The sequence below is a fragment of the Daphnia pulex genome, chromosome 3 (assembly GCF_021134715.1).
Source record: "Daphnia pulex isolate KAP4 chromosome 3, ASM2113471v1".
Classification (NCBI taxonomy): Eukaryota; Metazoa; Arthropoda; class Branchiopoda; order Diplostraca; family Daphniidae; genus Daphnia; species Daphnia pulex.
This window is the reverse complement of record NC_060019.1, coordinates 12,770,681-12,783,395: the sequence shown is the minus strand read 5'-3', so window position 1 is coordinate 12,783,395 and position 12,715 is coordinate 12,770,681. Positions and strand designations below refer to the sequence as shown.

At 44.2% G+C, this 12,715-nt stretch overlaps 1 protein-coding gene across 7 annotated transcripts in view; it reads right to left on the bottom strand.

Annotated features, from left to right (window-relative positions):
- Nucleotides 1-10,186, bottom strand: part of LOC124191230 — a 30,974-nt gene extending 20,788 nt beyond the window's left edge. Inside the window, exons 1-5 of one of the 7 annotated variants that reach the window (XM_046584310.1) lie at nt 9,531-10,186; nt 8,657-8,790; nt 7,810-7,951; nt 7,622-7,726; nt 3,847-3,985 (exon numbers count right to left, since the gene is read on the bottom strand). In XM_046584310.1, the coding sequence (XP_046440266.1) occupies nt 3,847-3,985; nt 7,622-7,726; nt 7,810-7,920 (355 nt within the window). In that variant the 5' untranslated portion in view covers nt 7,921-7,951; nt 8,657-8,790; nt 9,531-10,186. Of the gene's footprint in view, nt 1-3,846; nt 3,986-4,056; nt 4,524-7,621; nt 7,727-7,809; nt 7,952-8,656; nt 8,791-9,530 lie in introns of those variants that run through there. The other 6 variants (XM_046584312.1, XM_046584311.1, XM_046584316.1 and 3 more) reach the window with 6 other exon arrangements.
- Nucleotides 10,187-12,715: the final 2,529 nt, after the last annotated feature.

Below are 12,715 nucleotides of genomic sequence, written 5' to 3'. Positions count from 1 at the left end.
GGTGGGAGGTAAAGAAAGGAATTCCCAGAGTTCAATTCGATCGTTATTTCTTTCTTTTTTCGCTCTTTCCTATTGCGCTCCAGCGACGCCTAGTCGACTTTTGCCCAGCAAAGGGCCGATCAAGATGTAGTGGCGGGTTTTACCAACTGTGAGTGCCGCCCGCCTGCTGTGCCATCGATTCGAAAATGAGATGGGAGCAAGAAGAAGAAGAAGAAGAAGAGCGGCTGCTGGATCGATCGCACTGTACATGAGCTTCATTGAACATTCACGGCAAAAGAAGAGAAAAAAGAAGAAGAAACGGGCGAGTGCAGTCACGAGAGAGTCGAGTAAAGTTGTTGAGCGAAATGGAGTTGAAGACGCTGTATAGCACTGGACGCGGAAATGTACATACACTATGTACATGGGCACCGGTTATAGCTACACAGCTACACGCGAAGGAGTAGAGAGAAGCGGAATATAAAGAAGAGGCAAATCCGATCATCAAAAAAGTGTCGCCCGCCTCGCCAGTTTTCCATCAACGTCGACTCCGATCGGTCCCGGTCTCCCCCCCTTCGTTTTTCTTTTTTCTCCTTCAACATTCGAGTGGAGCCGAGGAGGAGGAGGAAATCAAATCCGATGGGCAAAAGCGGGGGCGTACGGAATTTGACTCAATCTCGGCCACTTCAATTGACAAACGCCATTTTCTTCTCTGAAAATGTAATCCAATCGAGTCACAAATTCGTCGTGCAAGACAAACATCAATGTCTTCCTTTCCCCTATTTTATCCCGCCCAGTGACGTTATGATTTGTGGGTGGGAAATCGAGAGAGAGGCAAACTGCTCCTGGGCCAAAACTCTCATAAAGGATCGTCAAAGTAGCAAGTAGGATTTTTTGACACAAAGTGCGCACGTAAAACACCCGCGGAATTGTAAAAATGGGCTGGTGGAAAATAAAACTCAAGTAAAACGCCCGCGTTCAATTCATCAGAATAAGTAGAAGGGTGGGGTGAGTGGGTGGAATGGAAGCGTGCGAACGGAAGGAAGGAAAGCCATCCGGTGGCATTCCGGAGACGAAGTAGACGGAGGAGGAGTTTTCGGAAGAAGGAGGCAGAAAAGAGATGCGCTGTTGGGTAATTGGCATCCTCCCACGTAGTAAATGTGCGTAACTATATACCTATGCTATAGCTGATGTATCCCCTTTACGAGCTGTTTCTCCATTGAACCATCATCTTTTTCCCTTCCGTCTGCTTCCGAGCCGGCGCGCGTGTGTCTTGCATAATACAATCTCCACCCCATTCTTATCCGCCCTAAGCGACCCGTTTGCAATTGAGATCCATCGACAGCCCGTGGGAAGTCTGAAAAGTGGATTTCCTCCCTCCGCTGCGGAAGAGGCGGAAGGATGGATGGAAATGTACAAGAGTGAAAATAGGCGGAGTTTGAAAAGAGGGGAAAGGAAGAAAAAAAGGAAGAAAAAAAACCCCGACAGTTTGGCGGTTGCCACACACACACACTCCAGCGCGGCTATTTGCGTAACGGGAGAGAGAAAAACTTCCCTTCAGCCGCTGCCGCCGCCGACGACGACGTTAGTGTGTAGTGTTGTACAGTTCCGCAGTTGCTGGAAATATATCCTAACGGCCCGTCTAACTATACAACTACTATCTCGCAGTAGTTAGCACTAGAAGAGCTCGGCAGCCGCTGGTCGTTATTGTCGTACTTATATAACGCCCGTGATGTCCGTCCGGGGTTACGCGGTTTTGTAACGGCGGGGAGACGAGCAGCAGCTTAGCAGAAATAAAATACACCCACAACCGACGAAGGGGCAGTTGAGTTAAGTCCCGCACGGGATTTTTTTTTCCTTTTCTTTTTCGATTCCAGGGATTTTTCCAAGTCTCCGTTTTGGCCAGCTTATTGTTGGCTGACCGTGACAAAACAAGCAGAAAGGGATACAACAAACAACAACAGGCTATCATCCCCCTTCCTTGTTGGACAAGGCCGGACGCCGGATGCGACCAAGTCCTCTAGATAACGCGGATAACAAAAAAGGGGAAAAAAAGAAATAAAAATCAAATAACTTGGCGCGTCGTGGCGTGGTGAGATCCTCCCGCACGCTTCAAGCGGAAAAGAGCTTCGGGGAGGTTTAGTTTCGTTGGTTGGCTAGTTTAAAAAGAAAAGCGAAGTCTATAGCAGAGATTTATTCACTGGATGGGAAGGGGGGGATGACTACTGATGGCTGGCTGTCCATTAAAATAAAGGAAGTAGAAAAAAAATAGAAAGTAAAAAAAAGATAGAGAAAATTCCGTCCATAAAATAAATAGAGAAAATATTGATATTGATACAGTCTGAGGGAAAGATGACAAACCCCCAAACAGTTTGAGATGAGTAAGGAAATGAAGGAGTTGGAAAGTCAACAGTCTGTGTGCGATATCGCTTGATATTTGTATAAATATACAGCAGACGAGAGTAGACATAAGAGAGAGAGAGGCCTATCCTCAATCTCTCAACAGAGCCAGTCAGCAGAGAGAGAGAGAAAAAGAAGAAGAAAACCATTTCACTGTCTCTCATCTTTTTCTTTTCTTTCGACTCGGCACAAGACGAGAGAGAAAAAGAGGCTCGAGGAGGTTTTTTTCCTTCCATGTCTGGGATTGTTAATAAGGAACGCGCTGCTGCGGCAGCACATTCCTCCTCTTTCTCTCCTTTTCCCTTTTTTTTTAATATTGAAAAATATAGAAAAAAATTGTGTTTGTACTCGGGTACGATTTGAAAAGGGGCGCGAGGGGGGAAATTTTGGACGCCAGTTGGATTTCGATTAAATTTTGGTTCCGTCCCGTTTTGTTTGTTTGCTTCGAATTTGTCGCAGTCAAACAAGAAATCTAATTAATATTCGTCGAAAACAAAAGAGGCGATGGGACCGAAATGATTTTCACGCCTTGTGCCAATTGTGTTATGGGGGCAGCAGCGTTATAAATAATACGGGAAAGAAACAAGAATAAAGGAGAAGAGTCTCTCGGCAGTGAGTTGGGGCCGTCCGTCCATCCGTCCGTCGGGGCATTTCCCTGGCACATGGTATAGAGGCCGGCTGTTAGTTGTGACGCCTCGACGGATACCAATGGCCAAGAAAAACCAGAAAGTAAATAAAATAAGACGAGAGAGAGAAGTAGAGAAGACGGAAGGCGAGCGGGAGTGTGTGTGTGTGTGTGTGTGCGTGCGTGTGTGTTATTAGATGAAACAGTCGCCCTGACGTCTACTCCGTTCCAGCCCTTTCCCCCTCCTCCTACTACTCCTCCTCAAGCATCTTCCTCCTCCTAACTTGCTTTATTGTTATTATCCCACACACACACACACACACACAAGTCCTCCTTTTAAAACTATACGTTTTTCTTTCGGGTTAAATATCACTTTTGAAATAGTCAAATTCCCGCCCATAATAGACTATGGGTTCTACACACTCTTGCCACACGGAGCAGAACAACACGAGGGGCGTGGATGGGAAATTATCAAAATGTGCGCGTGTAGTTGTTGCTGTACTATTTTTTAATATCAAAAGAAAAGGAATAAATTTTGCTATCAAAAAAGAAAGAAAAACAAAATTTGTTTCCTTGACCAATTCGAATTTGGCGCTTTTTTGAAAAGAAAAATGAAAAAACAAGATTTTTTCAAATTTTTCTTTTCTTTTCGAAATTGAAAATCTGCCTGACGAATCGAGTGCGTTAAGTCATAAAAACCACTCACGATCTTATTCAATCTTTAAACATCACCCCCCTTGGTCTTTCCACATCTCTCTGATGGCCATAAAGAGAAATGGGATGATGGAAGAGGCGGAACGGGATTTTTTTTCTTAAATAAAATGAAAAAGAAATCAGGGACTTACCGGAGGACAGCAGGAACAGGTAGACAATGAGAAGGATGGAGCGGACCACGCCGCTGCGGCCGGCCATCATCGTGCGACCCAGCCACCAGATGATTTTTTCTCGTCTTCTTCTTTTGTTTCTTTCTTTGTGCTTCTCCAACTTGGAAATAACAACAGAAACAAATTTTTAGAGCAACGAAAACCAAAAACAAAAAAAAAGTGGTCCAGAACTGGTTTTCTTCTTCTTCAAATCAAAGTTGTCCAAACAGTTGAAAGATGTTTGTTGCACTGATGATAAGATCAAAAACCCGCCGAAGATGAAAGAAAACAACTAATTCAAATCAATTTTATCAGGAAAAAAGATTTGGGATTTTTAAATTTTTGGGGGGAAATCTTTCGATTGGCGGGATAAAAATTCGTCGATTAAAAACAAAAATTGTTTCTTTCAAATGTGGATGAAAAGATGATTTTGTCGGCCAGGGATTCTTAATTGGAAGAATCTCCCAACACAAAAGAGACGATGGAGGGAATCGAAAAAAAAAGATACCAAAGTGTCTATAATGTCAGTTTTGTTGCGAGAGGGAGTGAAAGTGTGAACCGAACAGGACGGAAGCTGCCCAGCTACTGACACTCACGGGCACTCGGTCGTGTGTGCACAGACAAGACAGAGAGCGGAGAAGAAGAAGAAGAAGAGACACGCACGAATATCCCGCCGGCTGCTGCTGCTGCTGCTCTCGGGTTTGTCGTAGTGTCGGCCCGAAAAAAAAAAAACCGAATCGTCCAGCCATTCGCGCCCGTCACACACACATTTCTTTTTTTTCCTTTTTTCAAAATGAATTCTTCAAGATGGGCAGTTCTCAAAAGCTTCGAGAGAGTCGACAAGAAAGCTTTTCTTTTCTAACCTTAATTTTTCTCTTTTCTTCTTATTCTTCTTTTCATCATTGTTTGATCGATTAAGAAAGAATGGGAAGGATTTCTCAGTCCGGGGTGGATAGAGTAGGGTGGGTTTGTCGTCGTCGTTGTTGTAAAAGGCGCACGCGCTCCTTCCCATGGAGTTGGAGGTGAGCAATGTCAGCAATCCAGCAACAAGGCCGTTACTCACGTCATCGCTGGCACCATTTATCCGTCCGTTATCAAGGTTTAAATAAGAAGAAGACACAGAGGGAGAAGAAAAAGAAATCCCAGCCGGGGTATTATCTACCCTACAAGGGATGGACGACAACAAAAATATAGGTAAGAAATAAAGAATAGAAAAAGGAACCTGTAGGCAAAGAGCAACAGGATCAACAAGCAAACAAACAACAACATCCAGCCCAAAAACAACAACAACAAATAAGAGTCTCACTGATTTGCCGGTAATTGCACACATGACCAAGTGCCATTTGACATTGAGATGGCCGGATATGATAAACGTTTCGGACGTCAACATTTCCTTGTGTAAAACAAGACAAATGTCCACTTTGCCGACACACACGGTCCTCTTTGACCCTGTGTCATGTCATTTTCGGGTTTTCTCAGCCGGAAAGAAAATGTTTTAAAAACGAGCCGACATCAATTTCATTGGAGATACATACGTACCCCTAGCGGCGTCGTCGTCGTCGGAGGTAAGCGGCGCATAGTGCCGTCAAACTTAGTTAAAAGCTTCTCACTCAACACCCAAACACAGCAGCAGCACTGCAGCGCAGTAGCGGGAACAACCCGAAGGACTGTTGATGACAGTCCTTTTCCTTCCTTTTTTTCTTAAACGACTTCCATACGACAGGGGGGGAAATTGTTTATAGCCCTCGTCGTAGGTAACGCCGGTCTAAATACGACGGGGAAATGCATCAGCGTCACGGGGGCAAATTATGACGAACCTGACAAGAAGATAAAAAGGGGCGACAACACCAGAATACTGTAATGAACTCGACACAGAAAAACGAAAAGTCTCGCTCACGACGTTAAAGTGCGCAAGAAGCGCAAGTCAAAAAGTTCGTCCCCAAGTGAAGACGGACGCGTACTTCTCTACCGTGCTATTATTACACTGGAGAGGATAAAAGTTCACGATGGCAGTGGGGACCGTTCCAGGTGTGTAAATAGAGACAGTTCATGTTTTGACTTTTGAGAGCAATGTGCAATAAATCAATTGCCAAAGATAAATGGCGAAATGGATCCAACAACGACAGAGGCTTTTAAAAACAGCCCAGCCACAAAGAGGAAACGAAAAAATTTCAACAAAAATAAAAATCAAAACGGCAGCAAACGGTGGATGATGGATTCACCATCTGGGTCGACCGCGGGAGTCATCCGAGTGAACGAATAATATTTCTTTTGGCACGGCTTTCTCTGGTGCCCCTCCTGTCAGACACATACTTTCTCTCTCTGCTGCTGCTTCAACATCTCCTCCAGTGTTAGCGGCAGAGCAGCGGGGCCGTGACCATTTTGGCAGTTCACGTTGCGTGATGTGTCCGAGAGAGTCTCCACTCGACTTTGCGGTCCTCACAAATGATCGATCGAGGGGAACCTCTTCTCGCATAAAAGTCTCGTATCAATCGACTCCCCTATACCTTCTCCTATTATATGCCCTAGGAGCGCCCCCCTCTTGTGACATGTCTCCGTTGGGTACTCTCTCTACACACCCAGTTACTACACCCGTAAGGATCCTTCGCCTGCCCCCCGTACAGCGGATACAACAGACAACAAAAGGAGGTCCCTTTTTGGAAGCTTATGGTACGACGACCGATGGCTCGGATGAAAGATGAACAATTTGATAGGACAAGATTTGATCCAACATGGTCATATACCAACACACACACACATCTTCTACCTGTGTCCTTAAGGGAAAAAGATGACGCCGGGAATTCACCTTTCAAGGACGTGATTACAACATCTACACTTTCTTTTGAAGATTGAAAGCGAACAGGAAAATGAAGACGTACGTACCAAAAAGTCTTCGGCTTTTTTCCCCCAAATGTCAGGTATTGTGTGTACGTCGCCCCCCTTCCGGCGTCGGTGATTCTCATCCATCCCGACCCGATGTAAAAGAGCTTCAAAACACACGGCGTCGAGGATTCGAGGAAAAAGTTCTTGATGTCTTCGTGTCACACTCCCGCAGTTCATCACCTAAGGGCATCTGACTGACAGTTGGCGACTGGGTGGTCGTCGTCCTGGCCCGAATTTTTAACAAAAGGACGGCCGAGGAATGTTTCACCCGTCCGGCCAGGGACGCGCCGGAAAATCACCAAGTCAACACACGATAAAGTTTTCATGCGATGGCTTTTCCAAGAGAAATGGACACACACACACACAGCCGGCCAAAAGAAAAAGATATTAGCTGTGTATAGAAAACGTCGTTGTGTCGAACGGTCGACATTCGTGGCACGCACCACATCACACGCGAAAAAAAAAGAAATAAGACGGACAAACAGGAGAAATAAAAAAACATCCAGTCGGGTTCCAGCAGCTCTGATTACCCCGGAATTGAGATCGATCTAATATTATTAGACTGCGCGCATGGAATGATTGCCTAGCTATAGACTGTGTATAAAAAGGGAAAAAGAGCTTGTAACGACAAGAAGGACGTTGGGGAGAAGGCGTGCAACTCAATCAGAGGCGCCATTCACTACGCAATAAGTCGATTTATTGTCGTACAGTGGCTATGCTAGCGGCGAGCCATATTATATACGTGTAACGGCCAACATCTGGGCCTGGCTTTTCATAATATCCGGGAGGCGGCCAGTAGTATGAAGAATAGCGTAGTGTACACCATTTGAATGGTTGAAAGAAGAAGAAAAAAAAAGATAGATTTTTTTCGTACCTTCGTTTCTGCTGGTAGAATGAAAGTTGGGGGGGATGGATTTAAAGCTGATGACAGTCGAAGCTTTAGCTCACGACTCTTCTGTCGGATTAAACTCGGGGGCTTCTGGATCGAAAGAAGAAGAGGGGGGAAAAAATTGAGTGTCATCCTTCTCATTAATGGGGAAATAGGATTGTCCTTTTCTTTACCGCACGGTTGAAAGGTCCCAAATCCTCGCGTTGCCATCGAATCCAATCATCCTCCGACTGATGACTAGGGTAACATAGTGCCAGGGATCCTCCTCCTTTGTAGGGGCACATACGACGACGAGTAACCGAAGTGATTCGTCACCTAAAAAAGGCAGAAATGTTGCTATGTTAATGTTATTATGATTATTTTCCAAGGGGAAAAGGAACTGTGGGAGACTTGTTGGGTTGTTCACATTTTGACTTGTATACCTCAAGCATCCTTCCCAGAGGGGAAGGAGGGGCGAAATATCTCGGGACTACTACTACTACGAAGAGAGAGAGAGAGAGCTATAGCTTTATTCGTCTAGTTGCTGCTGCTGCTGGCTCCTTTTTGTCGTTCATCAGAGATGTAACGGATGAGAAAGAGAAAGGAGGAGAGACACACAAACAGCCATTTTATTTCTTGACCTGTTATGGCATCAGAAAAGGATTTAGATGAGATATCACTCTCTTCTCTCCTTTGCCCATGGTTGGGCAAGGAGAGAGACTGCGGTTAGACACCACAGCGCTGGCCTTATTGGGGCGGGAGGATGCTGTTACAAGAGACCTGGGTGACTCTGTGACTGGGCACAAAAGAGATGCCCATGCCTTTTTGTCCCATGATGGATGGACTCTGAGCTGGGTAATTTATGCACTGCGCGGTCGAGCAGGCCGCTGTAAGGTGAGACATGCAGTCGGTTCTACACAACACCCAGGCGAACTGATTTTCTCGAATCAGAACATCCCGCCAGATAAAAAAAGGAAAAAATGGAAATTTCAGACCCCAAGGGAAATGGATCGAGCCAGTCAATTGATTTGACAAAATTACCAGTCGTTTCTCTCCTTTTCTTGTCGAGGGCATAGCAGACAAAACATCAGCTAGAAGCAGGTCCATAACTTAATCTCCAGCAGCTCACCTTTTCTTTTGCTCCGGCTCCTTCAAAAGATTAACTCTCTCGATCCCTGAATGAAAGAAAAGAGAGACAGTATTATATAGCGTGGTGACATTAATAACAAACAGCAGTCGTCAAGTTTTATGGTGCAAGAGACGATCATTCTCATCGCGTTTTTTTATCAGGCCATGAAGAGATGGAAACTTCAGCAGCAGCAACTGCCGGGTTTTCCTGTTTGAAAATCCTACGACCATCATTCCACTTTCGAAGCCCTCGAGGCTTAACTGCTGCAATGTGTGTGCTGCTTCAAGCTCGGAAGTGAGACTTGAATTATTACGGTACAGGTTCTTCTTTTCTTTCTTGGCGGTCGTAGAAGTATTTCGCGGGCATAACGACTTTAGGTCTCTAACTCTCTGCAGCAGCCAAGGATGCTCATGGCACCCTAGTGGGCCAAATCAGGCCAAGAAGTGGGGGTCATCCTGCTGGGAAATCATGAAACTTCATCATCATACACAGAGGCAGAGAACAGTGCACACACACTGAAGTTGCACGCCAGCCTTGAGAATGGACCATATATACTCATCTTGCTATGCCTTTTTGGCAACTCTGATTACGAGCTGTATAATGATTACCCCCCACCTCACACAGCAGACCGCTGCTGTATGGATTTTTTACCCAACAAAAGCTGTAATCAAAAGCCAACTTCCAATACATAAGCCTGGACCTCAGTTAACTAGAGGCAACTTTCATGCTTTGAAGAGATGGAGGAGTTAAATGCTACATAACAAAAAGTTAGCTTATCATACTTACATCATAGATGTGCGATGAACCGTCTGAGCCATGCCAGGGAGGAAAAAAGAGACTTAACCGTTTTAGATCTCATAATCTGCGTGACTCACATCCTTCAAGGTTATTTCTACAAATGGCAGTCTAATCTCTAATGTCAAACGATCACATTTCACTTTAGAAAATAAAAAAAAACCACGTGCTGCGACAGGCTGCTGCGAGCCCGCGACTAATTAAAAGCAGACGATACAATTTTCAATTTGCAGTGGCACTAACTTTTCAATTGCCGTTTGGCATTTGTTATTAACAACAACAGAATGTGTTTTTGGTTGTTTTGCTTTCAGACTACTAAAGGCTATATTGTTACCAAAACAATTAGAGTCACCCGAAAGGGATTAAAAAAAAATAAAAAAATACGCCAGTATGTGTGTGGGTTGTGCCATTGATCATCCATCACCATCAAGCGTAGTGAAAAGGAGTCGCAACAATATAAACGTGGCACACGAAGCATAAACCATCCATCATCCACAAGTGCCCGCAGACGCGAGAAAGAAGGCGAAAATAAGAAAAAAAAGAATCCAAATAAGATGAAAAAATAATGACACACACCGACGAATACTCGGTAATGAAATAGTCAAGAGGCAAAGAAATCAAGATGAACGATCCCTCAACACGTGCAAAAGACATGAAATCAATGCCATGTTGTCCAAAAATATTTTGGTCGATTTCCCCCCTTTTTAAATTAGAAAAATCTGGACAAGAATGTTTTTCATACACGCCATATTGGGTGGGAATGTAGTCGATTGCAATAAAACTAAAGTCCTCTGCGGTATATAGTGGCGCGTTGTGCAATATACTGTCCAGCATCTGTCGCGCAAATGCAGTCCCCCAGGATCCCAGCAGTGGTTCAATATAGAGAAAGACTGGACAGAGACAAAAAAGAGCACTCTCTGAACAGACACATAATATGTATATATATCTCCATCGACTCTCTTAAGTAGAGTGCCTTCTGGTGCTGTGTAGTAGACTGTTTCTTGGCGCAACTTGTATAGATTTGACTCGGCCGCGTCGACTGCTGTCCAGCTCTCGAGTATCTTTTTTCCAACTCTATACTAGGAGAGAATAAGACTAAAGAAAACAGAAAAATAAGGAGCGCATCATCATCTCCAGAGAAAGAAAAGAGAAAAAATAACATGGGTGTATAGTATAATATGTGTATGTGTTAGGGATATCCCGGCGGGAGAGTCCGCGCTCGGGAACGTGATGAATTCGTGACTGCTGATGCAAGTCTGTGCTCTCTGATGCCGTTGACGGATGAGATCTTTGCTTTGAAATAGGCGAAGCATATATGAGAGCAGAGAGAGGTCACCATGTGAGAGATATCAGCACATCAGCGGTTTCGCCTAGACTTTAGCGGCGTTCATCAAGTTTCATAAAAACCTATAAAAGCCTCGTCGTCGTCGTCTGCCCTGTCTAGTCTCATACTCTTGTCCTGTCCAACTTGAGCAACGCCAAACCATCACGAAGGAGAAGAACCAGTGAGTCTATACGGCTATTTATGTTGCAGTTGGGTCTCTCGACGTCACGGAGCGCACCAACTTTATATATATGGCAGCCGTGCGCAATTCAATTACATCATGTTCTCCTCTTCGGTGGGGTAGTAGTAGTAGTAGTAGTAGTCGTATATATGTATTATACTGCCACACGGCGGGACCTGGGTCGATAGATAGATTATACCTTCGATTTTTGGACGTCTAACATATACGCAGGCGACTCACCGTTGATATTGACAAACAACTTTCCATGCAAGCGACAACACAAAAAAAAGCAAGTGCTAGATTCATGGGGGACACGACGACGGCCATTCAGCATTTGGCAGCAATATGTACGCGAACACAACGGTGGACGTGATGGCGCATTCTCCGTGATATGCGCATTGATGGAATTCCATCTGTTATATTCGATCGCTCATTTCTCGTTGGCTCTTTTTTTCTCCTCACTTTGAATTGGACAGCAGCACTGGGAATAGTTTAGCCATTTCTTATTTGAAATTTCGATTCTCCCGCCAAGACGAACCCCCAGGCCTTTTTTTCTCTCTATTGGAAATAAAAAAATGGTAATAATTATTTGTGTGATAACGGGCCTATAAAATTTCACTTTGCTCTTCACGAATAGCCGCCGAAAAGATATTTTATTTATTCCATTAAACAGAATATGTATTTTTTTTTTAAATGCCTATTTTTATTTGAAAAATAAAAACCTTTGGACTCGAGCGCGGCGAATGCGCGGCTTCTTTTCCCTCCCAGTTGTTGTCCGTCGAGCTGTTGTTATTGGCTCCTTTATGGATAAACATGCAATATCCATTTAATCAGTCCATAAAAAACGAGCTTTTGACCACACGAGCGGAGCTCCGGCCTTTTTTCTTCTTCTCGGAAATAAGAAGAAATTATACACTGTACGTACACACTGGCACATAAAAAGAAAAAGGGTTTTATAGACCCAGCAGCAACGGATGAAAAGTTTATCGGAAAAAGAAATAAGAAAAAGAAGAAGGGGCAGCCTTAGGCTTCACGAAACAAACCGTGCAGGGTGTAAAAATGGGCTCACGAAATAAATATTATACACAGCGCTGGATGAAAGGATGAGAAGAGGGAATTGAATAGCCTATACTATATTTATAGGAGAAAGGGGTCTCTACACAGAAGTTGTTTTTCTTCTTCTTCTGGCCAAAAAGAAGAAGAAGAAAAAGGAATAATATTATTCTATAAAGAGTGTGGGGTAGCTAGAGCTAGTGGACCATATATGAGCCGTGTACTGGAACTAAATCACGTCTTCTACGAATTTCTATTATGTACAACTTAACTGTGGATATTAATATTGGTATTGAAATCAGACGGTCACAGCAGCACAAGGAAGGAGAGAGAAAGTTAGTAGATGTGACTGGCAAAGAGGAAATGCCATTACGTATTAGTATTTACTCCTCCATCTGGGCGATAAATCAGCGTTTTATGGCAAACGCGGACAGAGTCACTTAAGACATGGCCAAGCAGCTGTGTCGCAGGTGGAAACCCAAAAAGACATTAATAAGATGATGCTGACCTTGTTGTTAATCAGGGCACCCCACAAACTTGTTCAAATTGAAATGCAGAGGGGGGAGAAACTTCCAAGGGCATCCGGATGCTTCACACACACGACGGGTTGAACGACAA